Consider the following 19,174-nt stretch of genomic DNA (forward strand, 5'->3'; position numbering starts at 1 on the left):
CCTTAGGTCTAATCATTCGACACAATTAACGTCGAACGGTGAGGTGAAGTTACAATGCATACTCGTAGTTACCATGCAGCACGCAGTGACAGTACATCCAGCAAAAGCAATGGCCTCAAGGGATGATGCTAGCCATATGCATCTGAATAGTAGGGTAACGTGGAATCTGATATATACCAGCTTCAATTCAATTGGCGATTCTTGGCTAACAGTGCTTTAGCTATTTCAAAATGACAAACGAGGTTAGCTGCTAAAAGATGCTCCGATACGTACAATTTGGGCCACAAATTCATTATGGTTTAAAGGTGGAGCATCCGAAAAAGAACGGCACGCCACTCCAGGTACAGTGGACGATATACTACCATGCTTAGTTTTGTCTCAAAAAAGTGAAGACCACATGATGAGTATTCTAAAAGGTAATTTGTTCTGCTTATGAAGACTGCATGGCTTCTAAACGGTATCTGTCCAAATCGGCATCGAGGTCTTTTGCGGATGGCATTTGCAAATGAGCTTTTCCTGGTCCACCGACTCTTGGAGGTCCCTGGCTACTGCCACCCTGATACAGAATCTCAGCACCAGAACCTTGTCCACTGTAAAACATTAGCATCAGAAAGCACATTAAACTGGGGTTGCGGGCAAGTTTCAGGTGCAAAAGTTACAACTAAATGCACATTCAATTGCCAAACAAGCTGTCTCCGTGGCAAGATGATATGTGAGCAATTGAGGCTGTCATTGAGATTCTCAAACTACATTCCACCAAAATTATATCCATGTAACATCCTCCTTTTCTACATCCAGCAGATTGATGATCTGGGAAGCTAACTTCAAGCTAATGAAAGAGGCATAGTTTCCAACAGCAGATTCATTCAGATTCACAATCTGTTGTCCAAAAGCAAGCATCAATACTCTAATTTCCTGTCTTAAGGCTCAGATCAGATTGATCAAGCTTCCAATCCCTTTTCCTTCTCTCTACCCACACAGCGAATAAATTCCATCAATTACAATCAGATCAAAAACGGCATGATGTCAGGATATTTAGGATTTCAAAATGGCTGGGCCGTACATGCAGCCAGGAGATTGTAGATTCTAAAACGGATGGGCAACATGTCCCTGCTAATGTTTCTGTCAAAGCTTTTGAAGACAATGGAAAGTTAAGCACCTTGCAAAGGCACCCCGAAATCTTCCAACACTGCTCTTTGGAAGAGGAGGGGGAAGGGGAAGCAGAGGAGCAGGAGGAAAGAGACCCAGTCCAACAATCTCAATTTTCATCGGCTTCCCATCAAGTCGGACATTGTTGTACCTCTTGATAGCTGCTAAAGCATCTGAATGGCGTGAGAAAACAACTTCCGCAGTTCCCTACAATAACAATCTCCAGTTAAAAGACATGACAAAATCGATGTTTGGACCTCCACTTAAGTTTTGCCTAAGCCTCATCTTCACCCTATGACTGATGATTCATGATTCCATTACTTAAACCAACTAAATCCAAATTCCAAACTTGAAGAGTGTCATGGCAGCCCTTTGTTTGAAAAGACTTACCCAAACAGCAATTCAACAGAAAGTCTTTGGTTTTGAGATAGTAAGATGAGGCAGAACAGCAATGTTGGTGAATGAGGATCACTCTCACAATATTTAGCAGTTCATCTGAGCATTTCGAAAGAATAATACCTTGGATCTCCCACTTCGATCATAGTGGATTCCGCATCTTTCCATAACCCCAACAGCTGAAAACAGTAACTACAGAGATCAAAGTATGAGTTACCCTCCATGCCGCCTTATGTTTCCAGATGTCTACCGACTCAAGTGAATAAAACGTAGTGGAGAATAATTTCTGCAAAATACACACATACAGCCGTACAAATCATTACCATTATATCCTCATTGGAGACTTCGTAATCTAAGTTCGATATATACAGCTTTGTGCCTGCCTCGGGCTGGGATGTTCCACTGACCAGACCCTCTTGCTGCCAAATCGGTGCCATTGGCTGCATTCGTTCACCATCCGAAAGGAAAACAAGAAACCACTGAGATCTCATTTCATTTTCAGACTACAGGGGTTTAATTTACAAAATCATAAGCTCGTTAAAACAAAGTTAAAGCCGACAAACGAGGACGATAACTCATCGACCATGGAAGAACCGCTTTGCATGACGTACAGAGTTAAGAACGCAGAAAAGACAGCGCGACGCGGCAGTGAGAATCGAGCTCTCTACGCCTCGCAACTATAGCATTCAGTGAAAAGCTAAAAACCGCCCGTCCTCTCGATGGCCTGACCTACTACTAAACCAAAACTCCAACCAGCACGACGAAAACTCAAAAACATTCAACACCTCGGCGCTCGACGGAAAACAGGTAAAAAAAAAAAGGAGGTACAAAAAAGAGACGCTGCGGTCAGTGAAACGCACCGCTGAAGAACTCAGGCCAAGAATCGGGGGAGAATACGGCGCTGATCGGGGCGGGCGTCGGTTCGGCGGGCGACGGAGCGGCCCAGGGCCGGGGGCGCCCCGGCGGCGGGCTTCGGACCGCTGCTTGCGCCGGATGATCTCGTCGAGGCTCATGTCCAGGGAAGCGGACATCTTCGCTCCGTCGATCGGACGGGAGAATGTGGGAGGGTTTCTGTTCGGCTTTTGCTCTTCCGCGTTGCGGATGCGAAAAGCATGAGAGGGTGAGCTCGGTGCAGTGATCAAGGAGGAGGAGGAGGAGGAAGATGGGGAGGCGGGGCGGGGTCTGTTCCGTTTTAATTCCTGACGCGCCGAGTCGAGAATGTCATTCAAGGGCCATCAGCCACTGAAGGCCCGACACGTGTACAGTCATGCGTTCGGCCCCTCACGCGCTTCGGCGCGCTCCTTTTTGCCGCCGTTTTGATTTTGCGTGCGTTCAGCCAGAAAATGTAAATATCAGAAAAAGGTACAACTTATTGTTCCACTATTGCCCTCATCTTTTAATGGTTATTACCGTGTCTGGACACTTTTCCTTTTTATAAAATCCAAATCTTCCGGCACACGTTAAAACTATTCAATACTCCTTTTTTTTTTTTTGGGTTCAAAATTCACTAGTCTCTCGTTCAACAAGTAATACAAAATATATACATATAATAACTACACGACGTGGTACAAATTGATAAATTCTAAGGAATTTGCGGAATTTGCTTATGTCCGCTTCTCTCGTGCATACTGTAAAACAAGCACCAAGCTGAGGTCATTTTTGGAAATTGCTCTCGCGTCATCTCCGGCTCCTCTTGTTCTTAATTACGCAATTTCTCTCGTCATTCATTTCCCAGTCGCCGGAGTGAGAGAGAGAGAATGGAGGAACCAAGCTCCAAGGCGCCGGTGCCGGCGCCGACGAGGACGAGGACGACGCAATCCGCTCCTCCGATTGCACCGAGCTCCCAATTCAATCCCAAACCTCCCAAAGCCAAAGAAGAAGGCGAGCTCTCCTCATCCGACGACGACGATGTATCTAACTTCTTCCTCTTTTTCAAACCTTATCCGATTCTTGTCTCCTCTGTTAGCATTTTGCATTTTTTCGAGTGCTTCGGTTCATTTTCTTGTTACGCGGTTAGACGTTCTACACTGGACGCAGTTTAGTGCTTCGTGGTGTTGAGAGGATCGCGAGTCGCAGTTACTGCTCATCTGGAGTATGTTTGTGGTTGTCGGTTGGCATATAGGTAGCTCGATGAAAATGAATCGTCCTGCTTACGTCTCGTTCCCTCCAACTGATGAATTGATCGAGTAAGTCATGGCTTGTACTGCTCTTACGTACGCCTCTGCTTTAGGGTTTGTGTTTTGGGATGCGCATATTGCGAGGCAAAATTCATTGAAAAGGAAACTTAGTAAAAGCGAATTGAAGGTGAAAACGTTATTGGGTTTTCAGTGAATAGCCAAGTCACTGGATGTAGTCGAATCGAAATGGAGGAGCTCTCACTCATCGTCTTGGCTTTGTGAGTGTGGGAAGAGTTAGATGAGTCTTTCTAGAAGTCTCCCATGGGTAAAACCACGTAGCACAATGGCTAAGCAATCAACCCTAGGAAACTTACTTGAGTTAGGATGATATCCCCAAAAAAGGACATAAGGCCTCAAACTCTGGTGCATAAACTATCGCACGTATCTGAAATTGACTGTCGCTTGATCCACGTGGTCTCAAGCATATGAAATCTCTAAGGTCCCTTGCTAATGTATGAGAGCCTCCTTTTTCTTTTAAAGAGAAAAGCAAGTTGATGTCCCTTTTGGATTAAAAAACAGATTGATGACTGAGAGCATGGCTTTTATTCCCTGGTTTCCCTTCTTGAGAAGATGCGCTGCTTGTTCTTTTAGCAGCTTTTTGAGATCCGTTACACATGTTGCTCAGGAACCTGCCGATTATACTGCCGCGCAGTTGGATACCGGAGCTGTTCTTTCTGGTAGGAGCCATCAGGCTCTCTCTGCAAGTGAAATTTCTCAAGGCAACCATGGTAAGTGTTGGTATATGTGATAGAGGGATGTGTTGTTGTACAATGACTCATTTGCTGGTTGAAGTATGATGTATGGGATTTTTTTGGTTCCATGTTTGACTTGGATATGAATCAGGGAATTTAAATCTGTGCTGCATACTGTGATCTTTGAATTTTCCACCAGTTGATTTAGTGTTTTTTTTTTTGGGAAATGCAATTGTTATTAGCCGATAAATGCATTGGACCTGGTGCAGCAACTTAAAGCCTCTACTCATCCTCCATAAACTTACAGGTCCTTTGATTCGGCAGCATAACTTGAATGTGTCTTCTTAAATAGACTTTTATTGCATTAAAACCAAGACGGCTTCTTATTTTTCTGAGTTCCCCTTGTTTTATTTGGAATAGAATATCTCAGGGTTGGTGTCTGGCGTCAATGTCTTTCAAAATAAGTGTGTACTTGCACATTTCCTGGAGATGCTTAATACTTATGCTCTTCCGACTCTGGCATTTTCTCTGAACTTTTACTAGATTTTTTTTTTCTTTCATGAAGTTATTCTGTTAATCATTGATTACGTAACAGTGAAGGTTGATGCTGGTGGTCCTACTGCAATCTCAATTGAGTATCCAACCAGACCATCTATACAAACCAAACATGAGAAGAGTCTTGGAATGAATCAAGTTGGACATAAGCCTGGTAGATCTGGAACTGGTGGTTCCTCAGGGCCCAATAGCAATCTTGTTATAAGCTTCTCTGATGATGAGAGCAGCAGTGATTCCGATGAGGGCAGACAGGATAAGAGTTCTGAAGATATAGCTAAAACAGTTAGGATGAATGGAAATCAGAAGCCACCTACTCTGGCACGGAAAACATCGAAGAAGTTGGGATACCCTACTCGAGACTCAAAACAAATGATGTCCAAGAAAAATCCTTCTAGTCGTACATTTATACATCCAAAGACTAAGAATCAGGGAGCAAACAACGGGATTGGTTCTGCACCTTCAATTGGGCAAGGAAGTACAAGTAGGAGTTTGAGTATGCTTAACCAGAAATTGGAATGCCAGGAGCATGGATCTGATCATGTTGTAGGTTCAAGAAATCTTGAACTTCAGGACTTGCGGCAGCAGATTGCTCTACGGGAAACTGAGCTGAAGCTTAAGTTAGCTCATCAAAACAAGCAGTCAGTTTTTGGTTCTTTGAGAAACAGTTATAGTCTTAACCTAAACAGGAATCCAGGTGGTATAAGCGTCACGGCCTCTCCACACCTCCCACGTTCTTTAGACTTCCCACAACTAGATGCAAAAGAGCCCCCTCGTAAAAGGTTGAAGGTTGGTGTATCTTCTTATGCCCAGCGATGTGTCGAGCAATCGACAACTGCTGCTAAATTGTGCCCACCTCCAAAGGATCTGTTGTTAGAAACCGGCAAGATGGACAAGGCTGACCATGGTCCAAAACCAAATTCCATGAATATGACTGAACTGAGTGTCACTAGATGTGAAATGCGAGATAGTGAAAGGGTGGTGATGGCCTCAGCTAACCTACATGGTGTGATGAATTTTTTTTTTTTTTAAAATTGTACAATAAGCTTATATCAGATCTACTAACACTCCAATTACGTCGCTTGTCATCCAGGTATTGCTGATGCTGATCATCCTGAGAGGACAAGCAGAATGGTGAACGCATGTTCTCTTTCAAAACAAGATCCGCCTCTGATTAGGATGATTCAGAATACTTCCACAAAGAATACGGGTGTAAGTTTATGATTCTGCTTAAGTTCAGAACCCAGAGCCAGTCAACGGCTAGAAGGTCCTTGAAGTATCACATCACTACTCTGTCCTTTTCATCTTTGCCCCCTCATAATGCTCATTGCAATTTTAATTTGAATGTCGCTATGCGCTCTTTCTGTCATAGGTAAATGCTTTTTTTAGATTTCTTTTGAAGAACTCTTGCTTATGGAAATCTCCCAATTCTACTTTTCGTCTTTTTACTTTCACTACTTTGTATTGAAGTCCCTTACTTTCAATTTTTCTAATCAACTCCTCGACTTACACCTGTCTAATCAAGTACCTCCGCCACAAATTATATTCAAATCCAATTGAGGCGGCTATCGAAGGAAGCTGGATTGTAATGCGAATCAAATATTGCCTACATGGACACCTGCTGTGGGCTGTAGATAGCGATTTAATTTTTTTAGTTTTTTTTTTTTTTTTGGCTCCCACCACTATTCATCGTGGGTATCTATGTAGGCAATATCTAATCCATGTCACAATCTGGGGTCTTCTGACAGTGACAGCCACGTCAGCTGGATTTGGTTGGATATTGTATCGGAGGGACTTGATTAGACATTTTAAATTAAGTAGGACTTGATTAGAAAATTGAAAGAAAGAGACCTGATTAGAAAACTACTGAAAGTAAAAGAGTGAAAAGTAGAAATCTTCCTACGTTTTAAGGAGGCTCCTCACTCTAATAGGAAATGATATTATTCTTGATGAATTTCACAATTTGCTGCTTAGTTATATATGTTTCGTGAATGTTTTGGTGCAGTCTTTGATTCTTAACTTCTTATACTAATCTACCCTAAATAATGAATTAGTATCACCTTTTCTCTAATGTTTTTAATATTGGCTTTGCAGACTGGAATGGAGACAAACCAGCTAATGATAAGTGATGGAAGAAATGTACTGGGTTCTGACCCAAATCAAATTAGAAGGGAACACGAATTAATGAGGAGCAGCAAAGACGATGAAGTTTTGACTTTGGATCATGCAGCTGAAGTCTCTGAAAAAAACTCAGTAGAGGTAGATTGTGGGATTCTAGATCACCAGTTGAGGCATGTTTGCAGCTTAACATATGACTGATTTTTCCTTTCCATTATTCTTAATTTTTCTTTAGGGATCTCTGAAGAATATGACCGTGTTGAGTGATTTGGACAATGCAAGTGGGGCGGAACATGGAACCAAGGAAATGCAGTCCCTCATCGAGATAGAGGAATCTTTAGACAAGAAACTTGACGAAGCTCAAGAGCAGAGGCGGAGATGCGAGATTGAAGAAAGAAATGCTCTTAAAGCTTATCGTAAAGCGCAAAGGGCTTTGATTGAGGCTAATGCCAAGTGTTCTCAGCTCTATCATCAAAGAGAATTGTATTCATCACGATTGCGATCCTTTATTATGCATGATACAAGCTTATTTTGGTCCTCCTTGCATAACAAACATTTGGGAGTTCAGGTGAAATCCTCTGATAATCTGAATCAGAATGTGGATTCACTGCCCTCATCCAGCCATAATATGCAGAATGAATATGATCAATCTAATCAACCAGGTTACGCATCTAATATCCGATGCCTGGATGGTGTTCCCGGTGATTCCTCTCATCTTCCTGTGAACAGCTCAGAGCAATGCAGTGAACCAGATGCTAGCACATCAGAGCCATTGTCTCACAAGGGCCCGAGAGTTGCTAATGAGGAATTTTCTCCCTTAATTGGCCCAAATAGGTCAGTCGATGAAGATGTGGATATTCCGCCTGACCATAATTTTGCTCAATCCAAACAAGGATCCCAGAGAGAGGCCCAAAAAGATGGGGAAAGGCATGAGAGCATGACCAGCGAGGTTAGTACAAAGATCTCCGATGAAAACTCTCATGATTTTCTACTTCGTGAAGCAACTTTAAGATCAGAGCTAGTTGCACGGTTGGGGACCAAAAGTTCACAGTATCCAAAAGGTTCGTGTAGCATGGAGGCTGTCATTGAACAAAGGTCTCAAAGTGATCCTGGAAGTGAGAAAACCCATATGAGTAACTGGAGTGCACCAAACTCTGATGCGGAGAGAGTTAGGCATGCAGATTTTGAAGGTTAGTGTTCTCAGCGAGAAATGTTTCAACTTTTTTCTTTTCCTATTTTTAGCAGAATATTTGAGTGCTTATGTATAATTATTCGTGTGCTTGCTTCATTATTTTTATTTTGGGCCATACTTTATGATTATCTCCATCACTATTGATATTCAATAAATGATAGAAAGAGGCGAGAAGTTGAGATAATGTTGCCTCTTTGTCCAGGATCTCTATGCTAGAATTTGGTTGAAGCATCTAGATGCTGTATCTGATATATAGAATAAGAATTGATCCAATCTTTTTCTTGGCTTAGTTTGGTTGTTTGAATTGACATATGCTCTACTTCTTTTGGAGACAAGGAGACAGCAGAAATTTATGGGTTTATGAGCTTTACCCTTAGAAATTTCTTGTTTATTGTATATATTCACACATGGATGATTAAAAATTTCTGTTGCGATATCATTTTTTATGCCGCCCTGATAATGTAGGCACTAACAAGCTAGAGGGACACCCACATGATGTCGTGGAAGAAGGTGAAAGCAGAATGTCTCTGGACAATTCGGCTTCTATAATAAGAAGTGCATTTTGTCATGTGAAAGACGTATCTTCATTCAAATTAAGCAGACCTCAGCAGAAAAGGCTCATGTATGATGCGCGTAATGATGAGGGAGTTTCCATATATTCATCAACAAGCTCATCCAAGGAGACTGATGGGGGTCTTCTTTCAGAAGACACTGCCTCCTATTCCTGCAATGTTGCTGTGGACCCACTTTGGCCACTCTGCATGTATGAGCTTCGAGGAAAGTGCAACAATGACGAATGTCCATGGCAACATATTAAGAAGTGTTCAGATGGAAAAATGCGTCAGAACCTGTATAGTGATGCTAATGGTAATGGCATGGTACTTCTCACGATGTTTTTCAAAAAAATTTTGTTGATGGCTTGCTTTATTTTGCTGATACAGAAGTTGCAGATATTCTAAAATTTCTCGAAAATTGCAGATTGCCACATTGAATCAACGTCAAGTGCAAAAAGATGGGCTGTTCTGCCAAGTTTTTCAAAGTGCTCTCCAACTTATGTAGTTGGATTAGATATTCTGAAGGCTGATTCACGTTCATATGAAGCAGTTGTTACCCAGAATATTGGTCAATGCTGGCAAAAATGTTTTAGTATCTCCTTAGTTATATCGAGTGTCCCTAAACAAGTACGGCCTATGGATGACTCAGTTCTGCAAAATAGTGATGGGCGTATCGAAATCAGTGGATGCCAGAGCAGACAATCCTCATTCTTCCGGAATAGAAATGGCAGCTTGGTTTGTCTTGTGTGTTCTTTTATTAGATTGACTTACAGCTTTGCCTGATGCTTGCCCTGTTATGACTTTTCCTGTTTTGTGGTTTTTAAAAAATTAGTTTCCAAATACTGACGGGGGAGGTGTTAGTGGGTGGTTAGTTATTTTGATTGATCAACTAAGTGCAATGAAGCTCATTATTTTTCAAGATTCATTGAGTTACCTTCCTGAAGGGAATTTTGTTGTAGCAGTTACGAGTTTTGCTTGTCTGTAGGGTGCCATTTTTTAAAGGGTAACGTTGGACAGTTTGATATGATATTTCAGTTCTCCTGGTTTCAGTATATTTTGTCAAATTGTTAGCTATAAATGCTTAAATTTGCTCAATTTCGTTCTTTCTTTTTCATTGTTCCATCACTTACTAATTTTTTTTTTCTGTTTCAATCTTATTTGACCTTGTGTATGTGATGGAACCACATTCATAGAATTTTGAATTTCTTGATTGTTTCATTTTCCATATGAATATCTCAGCTTTATTACTCATTTTCGTTTTTGTTTCCTCCCTTTATGACATATCTTAGAATCAGATAAACCAAGGTTCAATTGATGGTCAAGCCCTGGAAATGGCTCTTCTTATTTTGAATCAGGATGGTAATAAACTAGAGAGAAAGAAAAAGGTACTTCTGCTTCTTCAGTGCGGAGTATCGGCAACATTCTTCAACTTGCTTGCATCCCTTTTCTCCACCCTTTCTCTTCTGGACAGCTAAAAAATAAGTTCGAAAGAGAGCTAGATCATGCCAGATTCTTTGCACTCTTAATAGGAATTGTGTTTTTGGCCGAAATAATTTATCTTCTCGTCTTTAAAGGTTGGCATATCCCAGGCTCTTGCTGTGTTGTCACGTGCACTCGAGGCTGATCCAGCTTCTGTGGTTCTTTGGAGTGTGTATCTTGTTATTTACTATAGCGAGATGAAGACAGCTGGAAAGGATGACATGTATTACATTGCGGTATGTTTGGCAGCTTCCTGATTAATTTATGAGGAGACAACATTATCTAATCTGAATACTGCCTCTATAGGTATCGAGAATGAACTGAGGACATGTCTGTGCATATTATGAACTTCTTGCTCCTGACAATAAGTTGGTACCAGCAACACTTGCTGTAACATTCCAACGGTTCCTTTTCTATTAAGACTGTTTACATTGAACTGTGCATGCATCATAGTATATTTCCGTAATCTAAACGTTGAAGTTATTGGATCTTAACTTCTCACCTTTCCGCCTTTTATATTTCCCAACTCTCTTGTTTAGAACTTATGTAGACACTCACCACAGATCAACCGTCCATTTTTCCTCCCACTTATTTGACCGGGAGTACTATAATTTCGGGAACTTCATGTGTCATGCTAATGTTCTTGTGTGAAGACTAATCTCTTTCCTCTGGTGGAAGGATTAGAGAATGGAAGTATACTTTGTTTGGGTTTATGGGCTTAAATAGTTATTATTTACTATGGATTGTCCGTCTTCTCACCATTTTCCTCCCCAACTTTTTATAATCCATCATATCATTCTCGTGTAGTTACGCCACTTCTCTAATCCTCCTAAGTATCAGGAGCAAATATGATGATATTTCCTAGAGACGTACTCATCTGTTTTCTTTCAGGTCAAGCATAACCAAGGATCGTACGAACTCTGGCTGATGTACATCAATAGTCGTAGCAAGCTCGAGGATCGACTTCATGCATATGAGGATGCTTTACTGGCACTTTGTCACCATTCATCTGCTTCTAATGGTCATGCCAGTACGCGCATCTTGGATTTATTCCTGCAGATGGTGAACTGCTTTTGCTTGTGTGGAAGGGTGGACAAGGCGATAGAGATGATCTGCGAAACCCTGCCGAGTGCAGAAAACTCTGATGAACGGTTAACTTTGTTGCTTTCTAATATCCTCTCACGCTTAACAATTGCTGACAAATGCATCTTCTGGATTTGTTGTGTGTACTTAGTTATTTACAGGAAACTTCCTGATGCTATAGTACAGCAGTTTGAATGTGAGAAAGAGCTCCACTTAATTGATTGGCCCTCTGCTCATCTGGGAGAGGATGACCGGCAGAGAGCTTTTGACCTTGTGGATTTTGCAATACGTTGTGACATCACCGAGGCATCACTTGCAGATGACGCTAATATCAGATTGGCTCAGCATTTCGCTGTGAACCATTTTAGATGTGCAGTGGTACTCAATGGCTTAAACTGCGATAGGTATTTGTTGCAGAGATTTGAGACAATGTATCCAACCAGCTTAGAACTACTACTCCTTTCTGCACGGGCAGGGGAGTGTGATTTTGAGGATTTTAGTTCAGGTTTTGAGAATGCACTTAATAAGTGGCCAAGAGAAGCTCCAGGCTTTCATTGCATCTGGAATCAGTTTGCTGAATATGCTTTGCAGAATGGAAGACATGACCTTGCAAAAGACATCATGGATCGTTGGTTTCTCTCTGCTTGGCAAGTCAGATATCCCCATGATGAAGGTGTGGCTGAGATGGATCAAGATAATTCATGTTCCTCTCCAATTGTTGCTTCTCAAGCGGATAGTCATGCTGCAGCATCTAGTTATAGTCGGATGGATGAGATTTTTGGATTCCTTAATCTTTCTCTGCTTAAGTTGTTGCAGAACCAACTTGCAGAGGCTCGCGTAGCAATTGACAAGGCGCTACATGTTGCAACTTCTGAGAACTACAAGCTTTGTGTAAGAGAGCATGCCAAGTTTCTGCTAATGGATGGGACGGTAGCGAAGGAGGGTGCTCAAATCAGTGGGATACTGGACTATATGAGTGTTTATATAAATGATCCTCGAGCTTTTCCTATCACTGAGACGTTGCCTCGAAAGTTCATAGGAGATATAAAAAGAATCAGGGTTCAGCAGCTGATTAAGAATATCTTATGTCCTGTTTCATCTAATTTTTCACTTGTGAACCTGGTCCTTGAGGCATGGTGCGGTCCGTCTCTTTTACCTCAAGAGTTTGATAAGCCCGATCATCTAGTGGACTTTGTCGAAGCCATGTTGGAAATTTCCCCATCAAATTATCCTCTGGCTGTTTCAGTTTGTAAGCTAATCAAGAGAGACTTAAAGTCCTCAGCTGTTACCTCTGCCAGTCTCTTGTTCTGGGCAAGTTCTGTCTTGTTAAGCACAATTTCTCACGCAGTTCCAGTAGCACCGGAGTATGCATGGGTAGAAGCAGCTGCTGTTCTGGTAAATATTTCGGGTATCGACGCCATTTTGGATGGGTTCTATAAGAGAGCTTTATCTGTGTATCCATTCTCTGTTAAACTGTGGAACTCCTTTCTTATTTCGATGAAGAGTGAAAAGGATGCAAGCTCTGTCCTCAGAGCAGCTGAAGAGAAGGGCATTGAAGCCGATCCAGAGTTTCTCTTGACCATTATGAGGTTACAGGTTGATGAAATGTAGCAACTTTTGTTTCTGTTGAAGGTCGCACTCCAATTTGCGTTGACTGGTGCATTGGCAACCCTTGGAACAGGCTTCAAGATGCATTCATGCTGCGGGTGGATATGCTGACATAAGACATAGGAAGCACACTGAGTATAGATGACATGCACAGGACTAGATAGATGTAAGTAGCCATTACGTTTTCTCACAGTTACTACATATGCGAAGTTTTGGTCGATGAAAGTTAGCTTAGGATAGAAAGTCTGTGACTTTGGGGTCAGGCTTTATCTTTTGTGCCCCACGAAGAGGCTTTACTCACGCAAAAGGTTATCTCATTCGTTCTTATAGATGGTGTTAAGACCTTTTGGGCTCCCTTGCTAGTACAGTAATCAATTGATGTTTTGTTAGATCAACATTTACATTTTTGCGCTTGTGAAGTTACTTGAAAATGCAAATTGAGTGTCTTTCCGCATTTATATTTGATCTATCCAACCCTCTATGCTTTGTTTATGGGCATTTGTAGCCAAAGTGCTGTGGATCATAGAAAAGATTCTCTCACAAACAAATCAGCCCATTGGCCTTTTTTAAGGGGTAATCGGAACACACATACATTTGGTGTTGAACTGCCATGTTGTGGCTCGATCAAATCCAAGGAGCACGGTTATTAGCTACAAGCATTTGTTTTTGGACTACTTTTTATCGTTGGTGTAGAAGTACCAAATATATGCAAAAATGCCGATAGCTTGTAATCAATCAATCAGAATTTCAGAACCTACTCACTCGATGGGCCTGGTTGTGATCTGTTCGGGCTTATGTGGGCTTCTTTGTATGGCCTTGCTCAAGCCCACACATGCCCATTTCCATGGGCTGGTCAAGCTTCCAGACTTCGCCCATCAAAAAGAGTGTGCGATCAAGGCCTGCCCATGTGGTCCAAACCATAATTGTCGTTCAAAGTCTTGAAAAACGGAAAACGTAAAAATACGAAGAAAAGCAAGTACCAATGGACATAAAAAGCAAATAAATGCAAACCAATTATGTAGAACGAAAACCTCTATTAGTCACCACATAAGTGAAGTTCGGGAAAATTGTTAAAAAAAGTTCTAAATCTATTACGGTTTTGCTAATTCACTTCTAAATCTTTTAATTTTTGGCTAATTGAGTTCATTCGATCAATTTTTATATGAAATTGCTAATATGAATGCTAGCTGACCTACATGGCACAGCCAGCGCTCAAGTAAATAGTTTTTAATAATATTCTAATATTTTAAATTAATTTTTCTGATTTTTTCTTAATTCTTTTTTCCTTTGTTCTTCCCTTTGCCAGTGGCCTGCCATTGACCATGGCATACAAGGGTCACCGTTGCCTACCATAAGCAAGGCCTGGATAGGCAAGGGCGAGCCCTGGCGAGGGTGAGCTCCAGCGAGGGCTCCCCTCGCCTAATCCGGCCTTGGCAAGGCCAAACCTCACCGTGCCTCGCCAAATGGAGTGAGGCCGGCCCTCGCCCAGGCCAAAGGCAACATTGTTGGGCATCGCCCTCCGGCAAAGGGAAGAAGAAAAGGCAAAAAAAAAAAAAAATCAATAAAAACAATTAAAAATAGAAAAAAATATTAAAATGTTGTGAAAAATCATCAACATCGGCGCCGGCCGTGCCATGTAAGATAGTCGGTGCCCACGTCGGTGGTTTCTGGTAAAAATTAGCCGGATGGACTCAACTGGCCAAATGTTAAAAAGTTTAGGAGTGAATGAAAAAATTAAAAGGTTTAGGACTAAATTAATAAAAGCACAATAAGCTTAGAAATTTTTTGATAATTTTCCTGGTCAAAGTTCAGTCGATCTGATCAAAGGCATATTATTAGTATCTACACCTAAGTCTCTAGTTCTGTTTACAATCTATTTCGCAATGACGCACACAACATGCAAAATTTTGTACCGAGTTCACGTAACAATTTTCTTTTTCCCGTAGAGCCATACTACCAATTCATTATAACGTAGTTGAAGGTGCACGGAGCATAGCCCTGCTAATTTCTAATACCTGTCCTTGCTAGCATTCCTTCTGATAAATTCTGGATCTTGTGTAATTTAGAATATCAACCACCTTATGATAGTTGATGTTGGCTTGCCTCACACTTCGGCATGCGAAGTTGATCAGATGCTCTGGCTTTAGAGACCTCCTCATCTGAGGCTAGAGACTTTCGAGGCTTCGGACGTTCTTCACGGTACTAGCTTTGCGTTCTTTGGCTCCGAGCTTCGTGTCCTTCAGCTATACATCGGCGATGGCTGGAGGATTACCACGGGGAGAGTGATCCTCGTAACAAGTTGACGGGGCCAGGATTCTGAGGGAGATCACATTGGACTTGTGCATAGTCGAAGTCAGGAAGGTGAGGAAAGTCGTTTCTTGACTCCTGCTAGAGACCTTATAGGGCTTATTGGTCGTCAGTCCGTCAAGTGCAATCGAATAACTTGACCCGATTCGCCTCCCTGAGAAACGCCTCGATCAGGACCAACAGTCGCAAGATTCCGGTCATCGGGTCCCACGTGACTCGAAAAGATCGGTCAAGGCGAGACTAGAGGTGGATTTCAGCGCTCTGACCAAGTGGGGCTATCTGAAGTCAATCCGGTTCTTGACATACTTTGGCTGCTCTGACTTACACTAGTTTGTAATGTAACCAAATTGAGGTTATAATAAGGCTTCTGTTCAAACTTATCAGCTTTCCAATCTTTTAATGATGCTCGAACCAAATTGAGATATGTTACTCTAATTTCGAACTGGATTAAATCCTGCAATGATACTCACATGGTCTTTACCCTTTTCCTTCTTTTTATGTTAGCATTGGTTCAAACTTATCAGCTTTCCAATCTTTTAATGATGCTCGAACCAAATTGAGATATGTTACTCTAATTTCGAACTGGATTAAATCCTGCAATGATACTCACATGGTCTTTACCCTTTTCCTTCTTTTTATGTTAGCATTGGTTCTTCCCAAAGGAATCCAAGGCGAAATGCTTCCCCTGCTGCGCAATGTCGAGCATTCGAGACTTCACCTCTTGAATAAGGTTCCTGAAGTAGGATACTGGTCGTGCATTGATGGAGAGCTTGAAGTGGATATTGCCTCATTCAGAGTCTCTGAACATTAGTTCCGAAGTCGGCCACCACAAGACGGCACGCCCTCTGAGAATACGTGAGAAATACTCACAGCGGCCAGATAGGAAGAAGGACGGACTCTGAATCGTGGTCGGTGACAAGAGATGTTTTCCCCCCCATGAAGAAGATTGATATAGCTTCGTCTGTAGTTTCATCTCATGTCGGACATTGGAATGCTTAATCTACATGCCGTCTCTTTTGCTGTTTGTTACCCTACTTTGACATAAGATGTATTCAGATGTTGATCCGAGATTCAGATGTTATTCATTCATAGTTTCATTGTTTCTTCTTTGAGAGAGAGAGAGAGAGAGAGAACAAGAAAACTTAATGAATCGCCCAATAAAGATGCATCAATCTGCCCTTGTACATATATCTCTAAGCCTCAATGAGTTAACAAGGCACCTAGAGACCTCTCTTCAACTAGTTCTGATCCTCTCTTCCTAGAGTTAATAAAAGGTTCTTCGACCAATCAGAAACCTGTTACCATTTTTCTCTCTGAACTGTATCTCCCGCGGGTGATGCTTAATCAGCTCTCAAACAAGTTTGGATGACAAGTCCCGTCATAACAATTTCACCAACTTCCTTGATGAACCAGATGACTGTGAGCTTCAGCGCGGTTCTTTCTCGACCATTCCTGAATCAATGATACCGGAACCAAACAGAGTCCTCTGCTTTGCAAATCAGGTTTCCTTTCCCCGTTTTCCTCTACATAAATGCACGGCTGCGAGAAAAGCACGACATAATCAGATTAAAGAGAACTGTAGAAGAAAAATCTCTCGGGCGCTCCAAAGTTTTTCTGAAATTACTCTCCTTGCTGAAACTGGAAAAAATGTTGTGCATAATTAACATTTGTGAAACTGGCAGATGAGATTAAAGTTCTATAATATATTACAGAAAAATTAGTGAATGCTAGTGATTGAGTACCTGTGGTTGGAGTGCTCTGATGCTACTATATGAGCTGCTTAGCATCTGGAGAAGATTCTGTAGGTGACACGACAGAAATGAGGTAAGTATCATCAGTGATTTTTATGGTAAATTCAGCTTTCGCCGGAAGTTCATTGGCATGCATAATCTGAAACAGGACTAGATAAACGGGGGATCAAAACAAGATAAAAAGGGACGGTCTCTTTTCCGTTCTCTGATGTTTGAGTCTTTGGATCATTTATTGCTTGGACAACGTAGATGAAGATCATCCATTACCTGAATTTGTTCTTGAAGGAGCTTGATATATAGGCAAGCTTCTTGGAGTACTGAAGCAGTGTCAGTCTGAAATGTTTTTGTTAACATGAGGGAAAGCAATTAAAATTTGGGAGGTAATATTCAAAGATATTGTGCATCTTTTAGAAGTTGCTATTTATCTCAATGAGATGCAAACTGACCTTGCCATATGGAGACACCAGCTTTTGTAGAGCTGTGATTTTGTCACCTATCTTTTGACTTCTCTTTACTGGAACTTGCATCTGCAAATTTTAACTGATAAATCACTCGATGCCCGAGAAACGACTAGTTAAGTTAACAACCGGTGTTTCTCTGGTGAACTATGCTAATTGGTTGGTACAGCCATACTATTTTCTTATGTTTGATGAGCCTTTTTCTATAAGGAAAAGAAAATACCCTGCACTGTTGAGCCTCAACCGAGCCATTTTTGACTTCATGGTTTTCTTCATTAGACAAGGTTCTTTTCCTCTTGTTCTTATTCCACTGGTTCAAAGGCATGCTCAGGAGCGGCGACACGCTAAAGCCCTCTCCAGGTACAAAACCCTTTCCCTTTGACTGGTGCTTCCTTGCATTTTGATTGTCCTGCAAGTCCTGGAGACAGATCACAAGCCAAAAGACTGAACCGGCTCTGTCTCGAACATATATTCAATGCCAAAATCAACTGATACTACATTAACCTTCCGAAATCCTGAGCTATAATTGTGATACATAACCAAAGAGATAAAGAGCATACACTTGGAGTTTGTGAAACCAAAAGCTTCTTTCTTGGCTGCTCATAGATTGTATCATAGCTAGATGTGATGTACTCATAACCTGTCAAATTGAAAAGGTAAATTCATTAATCCCGTCTTAGATGCACAATGCAGTCATTGAAACAAAAAATGAATTTTGAGGCGTGTGTAGATCGATATTATATCGCGTGATTTATCCTTAATTTAGAACAAAGATAGTTTATCAAAAATAATAAATCAAACCTGCTTGAAGATCATTAAGGGGCTGAGCAGGAATAGCCCCATTATCTTCACCTCTAAACCAGTAGTCATCATTGAATGCTTTGGACTGCAAATAGAATCCACCATTGCTGTGCATGTTCCTGTCATCAAAACTATATCATAAGGGAAAAAAAAAACTAAAGTATGTAGTCAATTTTCCTCTTCTTCTTTTTTCCAGGTAAACGACAAAAAAAAGACAAATACATTTTGCTGTCCACCAGCGTAGAAACTTCCAGATTCGGCATCCGAAACTCGTTTCCTGAAGATCAACAAACAAGCACTGCAAACAATTTATAACCTGAAAAAACTAATCAAAACAAAAAATTTCAACCGGACTGGCCACAAAGTCTTGATCCTTCATTGGTCTCAATCAAATAAAGGAGCAAACTTTGTGATGCATATAGATCAACTACAGTAGTATGAATCAAAGAATTCTTCTTTACCAACGGTGAAAAGCTCAGATTGTAAAGATGGAAGAAAGGAGTTGCTCATTGTCACAGCTAAATATGGTCTTCAATGCAACTTGGAATGGCCTGCGCACAAGCAGAAAATCCACCAGATATTGAATGTTTCATGAGTATACCCATCTTTAATGATCTTCACCAATTTCTTTGCGTTAAGACTTAACCAAAACTCAATAAGAGCACATTCAGAAATCAAATTAAAATGTGGGTACATCAGAGACCCTGCATTGGATTATACCGTGCAGGTTGGCGACTCCAAAGGCTTCCAAATTTCTCAAAGACCATCTAATTCTTTCATTTCCAGACGCATTCAGCAGAAAAGAAAAAGTTGCAGAGAATGCTTAAGCAAATATGAGAGCAAGAACATGGGACTAA

General features: G+C 41.3%; 3 protein-coding genes across 8 annotated transcripts; 1 reads left to right on the forward strand and 2 right to left on the reverse strand.

Annotated features, from left to right (window-relative positions):
• Positions 1–178: 178 nt before the first annotated feature.
• LOC115726700 (THO complex subunit 4B-like) lies at positions 179–2,722 on the reverse strand. Its single transcript, XM_030656684.2, has 5 exons — positions 2,406–2,722; positions 1,869–1,985; positions 1,669–1,737; positions 1,160–1,356; positions 179–590 (listed from the first exon to the last, which is right to left on the reverse strand). The coding sequence occupies exons 1-5, from the start codon at positions 2,574–2,576 to the stop codon at positions 431–433; spliced, it is 714 nt and encodes a 237-aa protein (XP_030512544.1). The 5' UTR covers positions 2,577–2,722; the 3' UTR covers positions 179–430.
• Positions 2,723–3,262: 540 nt separating this feature from the next.
• Positions 3,263–13,389, forward strand: LOC115726702. 6 transcript variants are annotated; one of them, XM_048279431.1, is made up of 11 exons: positions 3,263–3,455; positions 4,348–4,450; positions 5,010–5,972; positions 6,060–6,178; positions 7,061–7,225; positions 7,320–8,274; positions 8,742–9,143; positions 9,255–9,574; positions 10,120–10,215; positions 10,405–10,545; positions 11,201–13,389. In XM_048279431.1, the coding sequence occupies exons 1-11, from the start codon at positions 3,303–3,305 to the stop codon at positions 13,001–13,003; spliced, it is 5,220 nt and encodes a 1,739-aa protein (XP_048135388.1). In that variant the 5' UTR covers positions 3,263–3,302; the 3' UTR covers positions 13,004–13,389. The 6 variants fall into 6 exon arrangements, with proteins under 6 accessions (XP_048135388.1, XP_030512546.1, XP_030512547.1 ...); XM_030656686.2 differs by having other exon boundaries at positions 9,255–9,565; XM_030656687.2 differs by having other exon boundaries at positions 9,255–9,565; positions 10,420–10,545.
• A 3,133-nt stretch (positions 13,390–16,522) lies between these two features.
• LOC115726721 (transcription factor bHLH111-like) lies at positions 16,523–18,456 on the reverse strand. Its single transcript, XM_030656725.2, has 7 exons — positions 18,318–18,456; positions 18,077–18,156; positions 17,740–17,934; positions 17,505–17,585; positions 17,326–17,391; positions 17,050–17,106; positions 16,523–16,846 (listed from the first exon to the last, which is right to left on the reverse strand). The coding sequence occupies exons 1-7, from the start codon at positions 18,430–18,432 to the stop codon at positions 16,697–16,699; spliced, it is 744 nt and encodes a 247-aa protein (XP_030512585.2). The 5' UTR covers positions 18,433–18,456; the 3' UTR covers positions 16,523–16,696.
• Positions 18,457–19,174: the final 718 nt, after the last annotated feature.

The sequence above is a fragment of the Rhodamnia argentea genome, chromosome 5, assembly GCF_020921035.1.
Source record: "Rhodamnia argentea isolate NSW1041297 chromosome 5, ASM2092103v1, whole genome shotgun sequence".
NCBI classification, from domain to species: Eukaryota; Viridiplantae; Streptophyta; class Magnoliopsida; order Myrtales; family Myrtaceae; genus Rhodamnia; species Rhodamnia argentea.